Source organism: Dunckerocampus dactyliophorus, chromosome 8 (genome assembly GCF_027744805.1).
Source record: "Dunckerocampus dactyliophorus isolate RoL2022-P2 chromosome 8, RoL_Ddac_1.1, whole genome shotgun sequence".
In the NCBI taxonomy this organism is placed as follows: Eukaryota; Metazoa; Chordata; class Actinopteri; order Syngnathiformes; family Syngnathidae; genus Dunckerocampus; species Dunckerocampus dactyliophorus.
The window spans coordinates 13,240,618-13,253,221 of record NC_072826.1 but is presented as its reverse complement, the minus strand read 5'-3'; the positions used below and the strand labels follow the sequence as shown (position 1 = coordinate 13,253,221).

General features: G+C 39.9%; 1 protein-coding gene across 3 annotated transcripts; it reads left to right on the top strand.

Moving 5' to 3' along the window:
* The first annotated feature begins 108 nt into the window (after positions 1-108).
* On the top strand, positions 109-12,498 carry agtrap (angiotensin II receptor-associated protein). 3 transcript variants are annotated; one of them, XM_054785004.1, is made up of 5 exons: positions 109-1,119; positions 2,381-2,415; positions 2,656-2,764; positions 3,386-3,596; positions 12,086-12,498. In XM_054785004.1, exons 1-5 carry the CDS (start codon positions 1,093-1,095, stop codon positions 12,205-12,207), a joined length of 504 nt encoding a protein of 167 aa, XP_054640979.1. In that variant the 5' UTR covers positions 109-1,092; the 3' UTR covers positions 12,208-12,498. The 3 variants fall into 3 exon arrangements, with proteins under 3 accessions (XP_054640979.1, XP_054640978.1, XP_054640980.1); XM_054785003.1 differs by lacking the exon at positions 12,086-12,498 and adding an exon at positions 8,165-9,265; XM_054785005.1 differs by lacking the exon at positions 12,086-12,498 and adding an exon at positions 8,052-8,198.
* Positions 12,499-12,604: the final 106 nt, after the last annotated feature.

The window sequence follows — 12,604 nt, the reverse complement described above, 5'->3', positions numbered from 1 at the left end:
TCAACACTTAAACTGTGGATCTTCCAGTGCATGACGCTGGTTGACATCCACATTGTTCTAATTTAATTTTCCCTACCACAGGAAATAATGTAAAGTGAATTCATCCAGATCGGGAAGACCTGGGTTCGAATCTCCGTTGGGCATCTCTGTGTGGAGTTTGCATGTTCTCCCCGTGCGTGCGTGGGTTTTCTACGGGTACTCCTCTCTCCTCCAAAAACACGCATGTTAGGTTAATTGGCAACTCTAAATTGTCCATAAGTGTGAATGTGAGCGTGAATGGTTGTTTGTCTATATGTGCCCTGCGATTGGCTGGCGACCAGTAAAAAGAAGGTAACCATTGTTAAAAACTAAAAGTTAAACTATGCTCACTTTTGAGTGAACAGGAAGGTACGTGCAGGGCTATATTGTCACTTTGTGTCGTTTTATAGCTGTCGCAATTAATTAAAAAGTTGTTTGGTAAAATTTATTGATACAGTATTTAATTAATTGTACACTTACGGTAAACCAATTTTAGGTGTAACTTAAATTTTGTTGGTCAATAACTGCAGCCGTAGACATTTGACATGTCTGTTATACTGTACACTGAAAAAACAAGCAATTTTTGTGGGTGTCACAAATATGAAAAATGTTGAAATTGTATTCTAGTAAGTGTGACGGTAAATTTCTGCTTCTATGGTTATTATCACTTTTTCTTCTTTGCCGTCACGGGGTACCTTCTTCACTCTAGTTTTTGTTTGACTTTTGAGGCATATTTTTTCCCAGAACATTTTAGTTGAACCTCTAAATTGTATTGCTTTTGGTGTGTTTCACCATACAAGACTTGATGTGTTTTTCACTAAATGTCCAAACGTTCCTGATTGGTCAAAAAAAACAAAAAAAAACAGGTACGGTTGGTCATGTTCTTGCAGGAGGTGGGGAAGGCAGCCGGGGAGGAGGAAGGAGTGAGGGTGTGTGAGTCACATGGGAAATAGTCAGGGTGCTGTCACATGGTTTGTGTTTGCAAGCTGAGGCGAGGAGGCAGCTTCCTTCCACACAAAAGTTTGTGTGCTGTACTTTGGAAAGTGTCAGCCAACTTGGACAAGACGACCTGTTATGGAAATTCCTGCCATCAATCTGAAGGTGAGGCTGATTTTTTAACTTGCTCGATGGCCACTTTTGGAACTTTATTACACAAAAACCTGCTGGTGTTTGAGTCGTTGCTCACGTTCACATTCCTTCGTCTTAAAACGTACGTCACAAGAGGACAAGAAATACCTTCATAGTGGTTATGGTTTTTATTGATGGCACCTTTAACATCACTTCATTTGTGCAGCGTTTACCAGACGGAGGGGCGCGACCCAAAATGGGCCGTGGTACAAATTTTATTTTATTTTTGTTAAAGGTAGTTTATTAATCATCAAGCAGGCACTTTACTTTTTGGCAAAGGATTTTACATTCCTGCTATAGTTAATTTATGTTTACATACAGTACATGTCCATGTTATGTTACTATATGAAATATTCATATTTACTGGTAAGGTTTTAAATATATTTAAATAATACTGATAAAATAGATTTAAATGTTTCAGCTTGGGTCCTGGGTTGTGGTTGATTGAAGGTCACACCACGCCATAATGATTAGAAGCACCATGTCAAGTAAACGCACCTTTAAGCTCGCCACATGAGGATGTTGCTTTGGAATAAACGCTGCTGCTGATGTAACATTTAATAGTTTCTAACAACAAACATTTTGACAATGGAGAAGATATTAATAATGTCCCTATTAATAAGAAGAATGTAGGCATTAAGAATATTACCATAGAATAGAATAAATTACAGCTGTGGCGTTATTTACCGAACTGGTTCGTTCGAAGCAGGCAATAATTAGAGAGATGTTGTTATTTCCGACATATGAAACGCATTCAAACAATTTTAACTTTCATCATTTTTTGGAGTGCATTAGAAAGTGGAAAGTTAACACAGCTGTCTCTGGCCACATGGTCATTTATTAACAAGCATATTGCACAACACAGCAGCAACAGAACTAATGTAATAGCGTAAACCACAGTATGGCAAGTGTAACACAGCTGAGGAGCCTTACCTGCATGTGGCGGTAGCTGCAGCTTTTGGGTGCTGACCACTCATGATACCTGAAATGCCGTTACTGCCACTTTTTTGAGTTAATAAAATAAGATAAAATCAGGAGGTTGCCTACAGCCACAGCGGCCAATATTTGTGCTAGTGAGAGACCCTGAATAGGAGACTTAGCAGTTAATTGAACAGAGGTGCTAAGTGGTCACATCTATTTCACTGTGTGAAACTCACAAATGTACTTTTGTGCATGCATACGTGTCTTTTTGTCCAAATGAAGATGATTGTGACTGAATGTGTTTGATTGTCAGGCCATCGTTGTGGTGCACTGGCTGCTTACAGTTTGGTGAGTCCCCGCACCTTTTTCACGTTTCACGATTTTCTGCACAAACCTGAGGAATTTCTCCTCTCCCCAATCCCCCCCCCCCCCCCCCCCCCCCCCCCCCCCACACACACACACACACACACACACACACACACACACACATCCCCCGGCGACCTCCTATAGGTCAGCTGGTAGTCTCACACGCACTGAATGTATGTTGTGTACTCTGTGGGGAGTGTTGAAGGTGTGCGTTTGTGACAGGGGGTGCATGGCGTGGCTTCCCACCTCCTTCGCCTGGAGTAACTTCAGCGTCTTGGCCATCGGTGTGTGGGCCATCGCTCACAGGGACTCCATCGATGCCGTGCTCATGGTGAGTCTTTGCTCCGTCATGTCATCGTTACGGTCATGTGACCAGAGTCCATCTGTCTATCAAGTGTGATTTCTATCTTATCTGGACCATTTTGTGCGTTTGCCACTGCTTTTCCACTGCATAGTACCAGCTCGGCTAAGAGCTACACCGCTACTCTTCTTGGTGCATTTTTCGACTTCAAAATAGTATGGGAGACTGCAAAAGCCAAGCCGCCTTGAACGCATCAGTCAGACACAGCGAGCAAGGTGCAACAACAATTGAAAAAAACAAGGGTTCTCCTGTGCAGTACTTCTTGGCAAGAAGGCCAGATTTATTCCAGAGGAGACTGAGGGCAGTGTTACAGCAAAGTGGAGACTACGGAGCATCATACTGCACAGCAACAGACTACGCTAACATTGGCATGTGTTGTCATTTCTAGCCAAAGGGCGCAGCACCTGGTAGTACCTGGCAGGTGTTTTGTCCATGGAAAAGCAAGTAGAGCCGTGGTGGGCTGAGCACACGCATGTCACAGGGTTAAAGTACAGACCACACTAGTCCCTGTTGCAGTGCTAAATTGGTGATTTTGCCCAAACCATCGGCACTTCTTTGAACGACTACCACTCCGCTTTTATTCCTGCACAGTTTCTGATCAGCATGGCCATAACCATCCTGACAGACATCATCCACTTTGGCATCTATTACTCCCTGAGCGACCTGGCCACGGAGAAAGGTCGTGACGTGTTCCGCTTCAGCGCCGGCATGGCCATCCTCAGCCTGCTGCTCAAGCCCGCCTCCTGCTTCTTTGTCTACCAGATGTACCGCGAGCGAGGAGGCGACTACAATGTCAACTTTGGTGAGTCGAAGACGAGGTCGCCCTCGAAGGCAGCGTCTGCTAATCAGCTGAGCGCAATGTTGGGCAGATTATAGTTATAGTTACTACTTACTTTCCCCAAAAAGTAATTGAATTAGTAACTGCAGTACTCCATAAATGTAATTTGAGAAGTAATTAGTGCGTTAGTTGTTGGAAAAACCTTCAAATATGTCAAACAATTGGGATTCATTAGCGTTACAGAGCAGTTTACATCAGTAACGATGAAGTAGTGCCTGTACTTGCACCCTGAAAGCCACACTTTTAACTCGACAGACTGCTCCGGCTTAGAGATGTGACATTGGTAAATGATTCGAGTCTTTTGAACGGCTCTTTTAAGTGAATGATGAGAACCAATTTCCAGTTGCATTTAAGAACAGCTCGTTCTTTTGTCTTATATTCTTATGTCTGCAAATCGGTTGTCAATGTTCAGTTAAAAGAGTCGTTCAAAGCACATATTCGCGAATGTCACTTCTCTATGAGTTAGCTGGCAAACGCAGAACAGCTGTTAGATATCGAGTGGCTCTGATATTAACTGGAATTGCATCGTGTAAAATGATTTGTAGTGGAAGTCGTTGTTGATGTGCTCCCAATTTCCGCTACACAAATAATATTGACCAAGTACAGGAACTTTGGAAAACCGACAACAAACGTTACCTTTCGTTTCCCTGCCATTACACCCGTGAATTAGGGTGCGAAGAGCCTTGAACGCCTTCTGTTTTGCTTTTAACACGCACCAGCTGCAAAGCAAGAAGCTAGGCTATAGTTATGCGGCTATTTTACACTTCACGGATAAAACGTTAAGTTAAATATGTATTGGTATCTAAGAATCATGTGGTGTCCAGTCGTCACTATTGTTATCAGTGACATATCCATCTTTTTAAGTCAGCAGGCTCGTTCAGGTAACGTGTCACATACAACTAGTCACCTAAGTCTTTTCATCAGAAGTGCTGATGGCTCTACAATGTCTTTGAAATGATCAAGGCCAAGCCATATTAACTTTGTTCGAGGTCATGATTGACTGCAGCTGAATTGTCTTGAGCAAGCTATTGAGTCAAGGCACGTATTTTAGAATTTAGAAAACTCCCACAGCACACACAAAACTGGAATAGAAGCAGGTGGAGAAAGGTGTTTACTTACGGTGGGGTGAAAAAGTGTTTGCCCCCTTCCTGATTTCTTTTTTTTTTTTTTTTTTTGCATGTTTGTCACGCTTAAATGTTTCAGATCCATCTATCTATTTTCTATGCCGCTTATCCTCATTAGGGTCGCAGGGGTATGCTGGAGCCTATCCCAGCTGACTTTGGCGTACACACTGGACTGGTCGCCAGCCAGTCGCAGGGCACATATAGACAGACAGCCATTCACACTCACATTCGTACCGCCAATGGAATGTGGGAGGAGTAGCCGGAGAAAACCCACGCTATGCAAACATAGAGAACATGCAAACTCCACACAGAGATGCCCAAGCGGAGATTCAAACCCAGGACTTCCCGATCTCCTGACTGTGTGGCCAACATGCAAACCACTCGGCCACCGTGCGGCCATGTTTTACATCATCAAACAAATGTAAATATTAGTCAATGACAACACAACTGAACACAAAATACCGTTTTTAAATGAAACTTTGTATTATTAAGGAGAGAAAAAAAATCCAAATCTACATGGCCCTGTGTGGAAAAGTGATTGTCCCCCTGTTAAAACAACTAAGATTAATTGACATCTATCATTGTGGAAAAGGTTATAAAGCCATTACTAAAGCTTTGGGACTCCAGCGAACCACAGTGAGAGCCATTATACACATGGCGAAAACATGGAACAGTGATGAACCTTCCCACGAGTGGCCGGCCAACCAAAATTACCCCCAAGAGTGCAGCAACGACTCATCCAAGAGGTCACAAAGTGCTTGGGAGTGAGTGTTCCTGCCCCAGGTGGAGGAGCTCAAGTATCTCGGGTTTTGTTCACAAGTGAGGGAAGGTTGACGAGTGAGATTGTCAGGCGGATCGGCGCAGCGTCTGCAGTAACGCAGTCACTGTACACGACTGTCATGGTCATACGCGATCCATCGATGTTCCCACCCTCACCTGTGGTCATGAGGTTTGGGTTGTGACCGAAAGAATGAGATCGCGGATACAAGCGGCTGAGATGAGTTTCCTCCGTAGGGTAGCTGGACTCACCCTAAGAGATAGGGTGAGGAGCTCGGTCATCCGGGAGGGGCTCAGAGTAGAGCCGCTGCTCCTTCACATCCAGAGGACCCAGTTGAGGTGGCTCGGGCATCTAGTCCGAATGCCTCCTGGACGCCTCCCTGGTGAGGTGTTCCGGGCATGCCCAGCCGGGAGAAGACCCGGAGGCAGTCCGAGAACACGCTGGAGGGATTATGTCTCACAGCTGGCTTGGGAAAGCCTTGGTATCCTTCCGTTGGATCTGGAAGAGGTGGCTGGGGACAGGGCGGGAAGTCTGGACTTCCCTACTGAGACTGCTGCTGGACCCGGATCCGAATAAGCGGAAGAAAATGGATGGATGGATGGAAACTTTGGACTTGGAAGAAGTATTCTTTCTTGTAATTGCAGCATTTAGCAATAGAAATCATTTTGGTAATCTTAATTGACCTAAAACATAAAAAGTTTGGTCTGATTTAATTTCGAAAGGTCAAGAAAAAAAATGTTTCTGTCTTTTTACATTGTGTGTGTGTACACTCCTGGTTCCATCCATCCGTCCATCCATTTTCTACGCCGCCTGTCCTCGCCAGGGTCACGGGACTTCTGAGTTCAACTGTACGTTATTTATCATTTGAGAAAAAACGTTAGGCTCCATTAAGTGAAACGGGATAATTTCCCGCAGCACAAGATGATCTCCCACAACACACTAAAACTTAGCTGTGTGCTTTGCGAGCGTCTCCGTGCTGCCTCATGTTGTTTGCGAACAAGCGCCGCCCTTTTAATGTTTACAGTCACAAGACTCAATGGCGGAAAATGTCAGATCTGCACACGCAAAATCACTTTGCCACCATGGAACACTTTTCCACACGGTGGGGCAGAACATGTTTTGGAGCCACACGGATTGATGTGGAAGTTTGTGTTTGAGCACTTTTTGTGTGTGTGTGTGGTTTTTTTTAATGTCTGGAGTAACCAAGGGTGGCTTTGTGGACTCCCTTGTGTGATTCCGTGTGGACACATGCAAAAGTTAGCATAGCTTGTGGTTGCTGCAGTGTTACGCTGCACAGTCTCCACTTTTCTGCAGCTGCAGGAGACCCTTTTTCTCCTCCGTTGTTGTTATCTCCTTACAAGCACCGACTTCAATGTGGCAAAGTGTTTGCATTGTTTTCCGTGGGCGGATGGAGCCGAACGGGTACTGTGCAGTTGAAAAGTGACTGAATATTTAGTGCTTGTCCCTCTCTTACAGGCTAATTGGAAGTAACTGCATATTGATGTACGTCTATTTCAACGTCACCCAGCCCACCGATATTATTAGCCGTGTGGAGACGGACGCGTCTTTTAATTGCAGTCTAAACGCATCCGCCAGCCTCCCTGCGGGCTGGAGCACTTTAACAAGCACACAATCAGGCTTCACTTGCTTGCAAAGCAAGACGGCAATGCGCTACTTGGTAGTCCAGCGCCGTTTCCGTCGATCTGAAACCTTAAAACACAATCAGCCACCTCAGTCGTGCATTCATACAGTGAGATTACCTGCGTATTACACGGATGTGTCACTAAATGAAAAGTGGAGTGTGTAGCGGTAAAAACAATTCATCAAATCCGGTATGAAAGAAAAAAAAACAAAAGGGAGGAAGAGGAAGAAAAAAGATGGACACATTTTTTTTTTTTTTTTTTAAAGAAAAAGGGGGCAAATGAAAACAAAACGGGGGGAAATAAAAATAAAATTGATTACATCGGACAAAATAAAATTAATTATTTAAACCATTATAATAAATAGTAATAAATCTAATGAATATTATGATGTATTTTTACTGACTCAGTGCTGTTTGCTGTTTACTCTGAACTATTTTACGACTAGTTTGGTATCAGGAGCTCATGGCTGAAGACGAGCTCTGCCAAGAAATTCAAATTAATACTTGAAATAATCAATTTAAATAGGAAATGAGAGCATTTATTTAAAAAAACAAGGATAAAATGATATTAAATGATATTACAGGTGCATCTCAATGTGTTCTTTGAAAAGATGATTTATTTCCGTAATTCAATTTAAAAAGAGAACCTTTTTATACGACTGTACAGATGTGTATTTCTTTATTTCTTAGTCATTTTGAGGATTGTATAAAAACTGTGAAAAAGTTCAAAAGCTGAGACCGTTTGGCGCCTGAGATACTTCAGAATTAGAAAATGGAGCTCCCTGTTGTCTTCTTGCATGCCATGTTGCTGTCCTGTCCTCGTGTTGTGCTCATGTCCCCATCTGTCTTCTCTCCTCTGACCTTTGACCTCTCAGACTTAGAGACGTCAGTGGACAGTCGCTGCACTACGGACAGCGCTGACAGCGCGTTTAGCGGCCGCCGCTACTGAGCCCCTTTCCTTCTCTCTCTTCCCTTCTCTTCTGCACAGGAAGTGAGGTCATAAGCCGGGAAGAACAAGGAGGACGCTTTTATTTCCTCGGGAATTCTTTCTTTTTTTCTTGTTGTCCATCTTTGTGTATTCGTGTCTTCCCACACCTAGCTTGTGTTTGTTTCTTATAATCTCTTTGCGTGTATGTATTATTCATGCGTTGAGTCTCCAGGCGCCTCGTTTGTTTGTTTGTGTCTTTGAATAATAATAAACACAGAGCAGCGTGATGGCGCACATTCTCCAGTCAGCCTCATTCATTGATGAATGCAGCCTCTTCAAAAGCCTCCACTGTTAAACTTGCTGATTCAAGGTGTGTCCAGACCAACCTTTGTGATGATATCATTGTTACTATTGCTAAAAGTGGTAGATGTGAATGTCATAGTAAACAACATTTCTTTCAAATGGGACTCTGAACAGTGAACACATTAATATGAATATAAACTAAATATATAACAAAATAAAAAATAAATATACAGTAGATCCCCACACATTTGCAATTCAGCGTTCATTTTTTTTTGTGTGTCCAAAAATAGGCAATTTTTTGAGTTGGTAATCATTTAAAAATATGGGATAATACAGGTCAAATGTACAGCACACATGCACCAGTGTTAAAAAGTCCACCATTTTTACATGTTTATGTCTTTATGCTGCCGTGATAATATTTTTTTCATCAAGCTTGAGATTTTCTAAAAAAAAACATTTTTATGGGCGTATCACTTACTGGTGTTTTTTCACCCTTCACGGGTGATCCCGGAACGTAACCCCCACAAAAAGCGGGGATCTGCAGTACTGTGTGTTTTTCAAAATTCATGATTATTTTTATGGATTTTATTTTTGTAACAAGATACACGACAATACTTTAGTAACTTGAGGATTTTTCATATTTAGAAATGATTCTTCTTATTTGTTGTTATTACTATTTCTAACAACGGTGCATCTGAATAATAATAAAACAATTTAGCAAATAAAATATGTCTTATTTAGTATTATCAGGGTCACATTGAGGAGAAAAAAAATCGGAGATTTCGAGAATAAAGTCGTAAATTTACGAGAAAAAAATCGTAACTTTATGTTACAGGCATTGCCTGAGACAGCTATGAAAACGGGGGACTTATGTGGCCTTTGGCCTTGGGCATGTGGGGGGGGGGGGGTAAGGAAGACTAATCTGTTTGTGCTCAACTGCTCTGTTTTGTTGCCACGTTATAAATAAAAGCTGGCCTGATGCAAGAGGAAAGTTTCCTTCCTTCCTGAGACCAAGAGAAAATAGAACTACTTTCCCGTATGACACGTAATCTTACAACTTTATTCTCGTTAATTTACAACTCTATTCTCGTAATATTACGACGTTTTTTTCTCGGAAATTTCTGACTTTATTCTCATAAATTTACTATTTTATTCTCGTAGTGTTACAAGTTTTTTTTCATAATATTACGACTTTATTCTCATAATATTACGACTTTTCTCTCATAAATTTACGACTTCAATATTGCGACTCGTAATATTGCGACTTTTTCGTGTAAATTTACGACTTTATTCTTGTAAGATTGTGACTTTTTTCATGTAAATTTACGACTTTATTCTCGGAATATTAAACATTTTTTCTCATAAATTCACGACTTTATTCTCATAAATGTATTAATTTTATTCTCGTAATATTACAAGATTTTTCTCGTAAATGTACAACTTTATTCTTATAATATTACGATTTTTTTCTCATAAATTTACGACTTTATTCTCGTAATATTACAACTTTTTTCTTGTAAATTCATGACTTTATTCTCATCAATTGACTATTTTATTCTCATAATGTTACGAGTTTTTTGTCATAATATTATGACTATTCTCATAATATTACGACTTTTCTCTCATAAATTTACGACTTCAATATTGCGACTCGTAATATTGCGACTTTTTCGTGTAAATTTACGACTTTATTCTTGTAAGATTGTGACTTTTCATGTAAATTTACGACTTTATTCTCGGAATATTAAACATTTTTTCTCATAAATTCACGACTTTATTCTCATAAATGTATTAATTTTATTCTCGTAATATTACAAGATTTTTCTCGTAAATGTACAACTTTATTCTTATAATATTACGATTTTTTTCTCATAAATTTACGACTTTATTCTCGTAATATTACAACTTTTTTCTTGTAAATTCATGACTTTATTCTCATCAATTGACTATTTTATTCTCATAATGTTACGAGTTTTTTGTCATAATATTATGACTATTCTCATAATATTACGACTTTTCTCTCATAAATTTACGACTTTAATATTGCGACTCGTAATATTGCGACTTTTTCGTGTAAATTTACGACTTTATTCTTGTAGTATTGTGACTTTTTTCATGTAAATTTACGACATTATTCTCGGAATATTACACATTTTTTCTCATAAATTCACGACTTTATTCTCATAAATGTATTAATTTTATTCTCATAATATTACAAGATTTTTCTCGTAAATGTACAACTTTATTCTCATAATATTATGATTTTTTTCTCATAAATTTACAACTTTATACTCGTAATATAAACAACTTTTTTCTTTTAAATGTATGACTTTATTCTCATCAATTTACTATTTCATTCTCATAATGTTACGAGTTTTTTTCTCATAATATTACGACTTTATTCTCATATTACGACTTTATTCTCATATTACGACTTTTTTTCTCATAACTTTACGACTTTATTCACGTAATATGACGACTTTTTTCTTGTAAATTTACGACTTTAGTCTCATCAATTGACCATTTTATTCTCACAAATTCACAACTTTATTATCGTAATGTTACAAGTTTTTTCTCTTGAATGTACAACTTTACTCTCATAATATTACGACTTTTTTCTCATAAGTTTACGACATTATTCTCGTAATGTTACGACTTTTTTTCTTGTAAATTTATGACTTTATTCACATCAATTTACTATTTTCTCGTAAATGTACGACTTTATTCTCGGAATATTACAAGTTTTTTCTCGTAAATTTACGACTTTATTCTCGGAATATTACAAGTTTTTTCTCGTAAATTTACGACTTTATTATTACTTTATTTTTTCTCAATGTGGCCCTAATACTCCGTTGTACTTATTTATTAATTCATCCCTGTTTTAATTTCCGGCACTGAATATGATACCTTGGCCAATAAAAGCTTAAAACAGCTCAGCCAGAAGACAAACAGTCTCCACAGTACAACTACAAAAGACCTCTGCTGAGCTCGAAATGTTTAATTTGCGTGCGCTTGCGCGCCCACAAGGCAGCAGATGTCAATGTATTTGCCGTTTTAAGGCGTCATGCTAAGGATAACAAACTTCTGGTGCAACATCAGGTTATCGTAACGACCCAAATACAGTAATCCTTTGTTTATTGAGGTTAATTGGCTACAGACCTTTGCTTCAATATGCATATTGTTGACTAATAATAGGCTGTATTCAACTACAAATCAGCAAAATGTATGCATTAATATATTTTTGAAAAACCGTGACAGTGAAACGGCGACGTGACGAGGGACGACTGGATAAGAAAAAGATGTGTGGTCTTATATTCAGGATTTTTAAGTGCAACCCCAACACGTGACACCCAAGTGAGCGAGAGCTTTTCTTCCTGTCACTCACATACACACAAGTGACCTGAGCGATGTGGCTGTGACACAGAAAAAGAAGTATCTCAAAAGTTGGGAGCAAGTTAACAAAGGAGCAGACTACGTAGTTGTTTCACAGACTAAAACATGATTTTTAAAGGACATTAATTTTGTCTTAAAAATTTTTGTCCTTGTCTTGAAAAAGACGCGTTTTCTTATATTTGTGTGCTGGCACCTAAAAATCCTACTATATCAGGAGTACTGGTAATTCTTTAGGCCAGGGGAGGGGCGTTATATGTTGAAGATGTCCACCTTGTCCCCCCGCAGGCTTCCCCTCAATGACCCGAAACAGAGAAGCCTACCAGTCCATCGACCAGCAGGACGGCTCCACCAGCCCCGCCAACCCCTTCAACCAGGCGCAGGACAGCAAAGCAGCTCGCGCCTACTAACCCGTTTGCCCTTTCACACAACATCATCAGATAAAGTGGAAGACTTTTTTTCGGAGCAAATGCAGTTCTCATTGCTCTTCTGGCACACATCTGCTGTATTTTTGTGGGTTTTGTCAATTTTAGTACTAAATGTAGCACTTCATGCTTGTCTTCATGCTCTTCATTGTTTGTTTGAAAACATGTTTGATGTAACGCAACAATGTATGCACTCACTTGACAGTTTATTAGGTACACCTGGTCATACGTTACAATGCAGCCTAATACAACATCGAGGCAATAAAGCAGATTTTTTTTAAGCACCATGTTTGTTTTAATGTCATTTATTTGAAGTGGTGCATTTGCATGGCATTCAATGGGAGAAGAAGAGAAGGCTGGATGGTGCAAAGTGGAAAACTCA

Coding starts and splice junctions, on each gene's coding strand:
- agtrap (XM_054785003.1), top strand. CDS start 1,093: ATGGAAATTCCTGCCATCAATCTGAAG. Junction 1,120..2,380: donor TTCCTGCCATCAATCTGAAG/GTGAGGCTGATT, acceptor TTTGATTGTCAG/GCCATCGTTGTGGTGCACTG. Junction 2,416..2,655: donor CACTGGCTGCTTACAGTTTG/GTGAGTCCCCGC, acceptor CGTTTGTGACAG/GGGGTGCATGGCGTGGCTTC.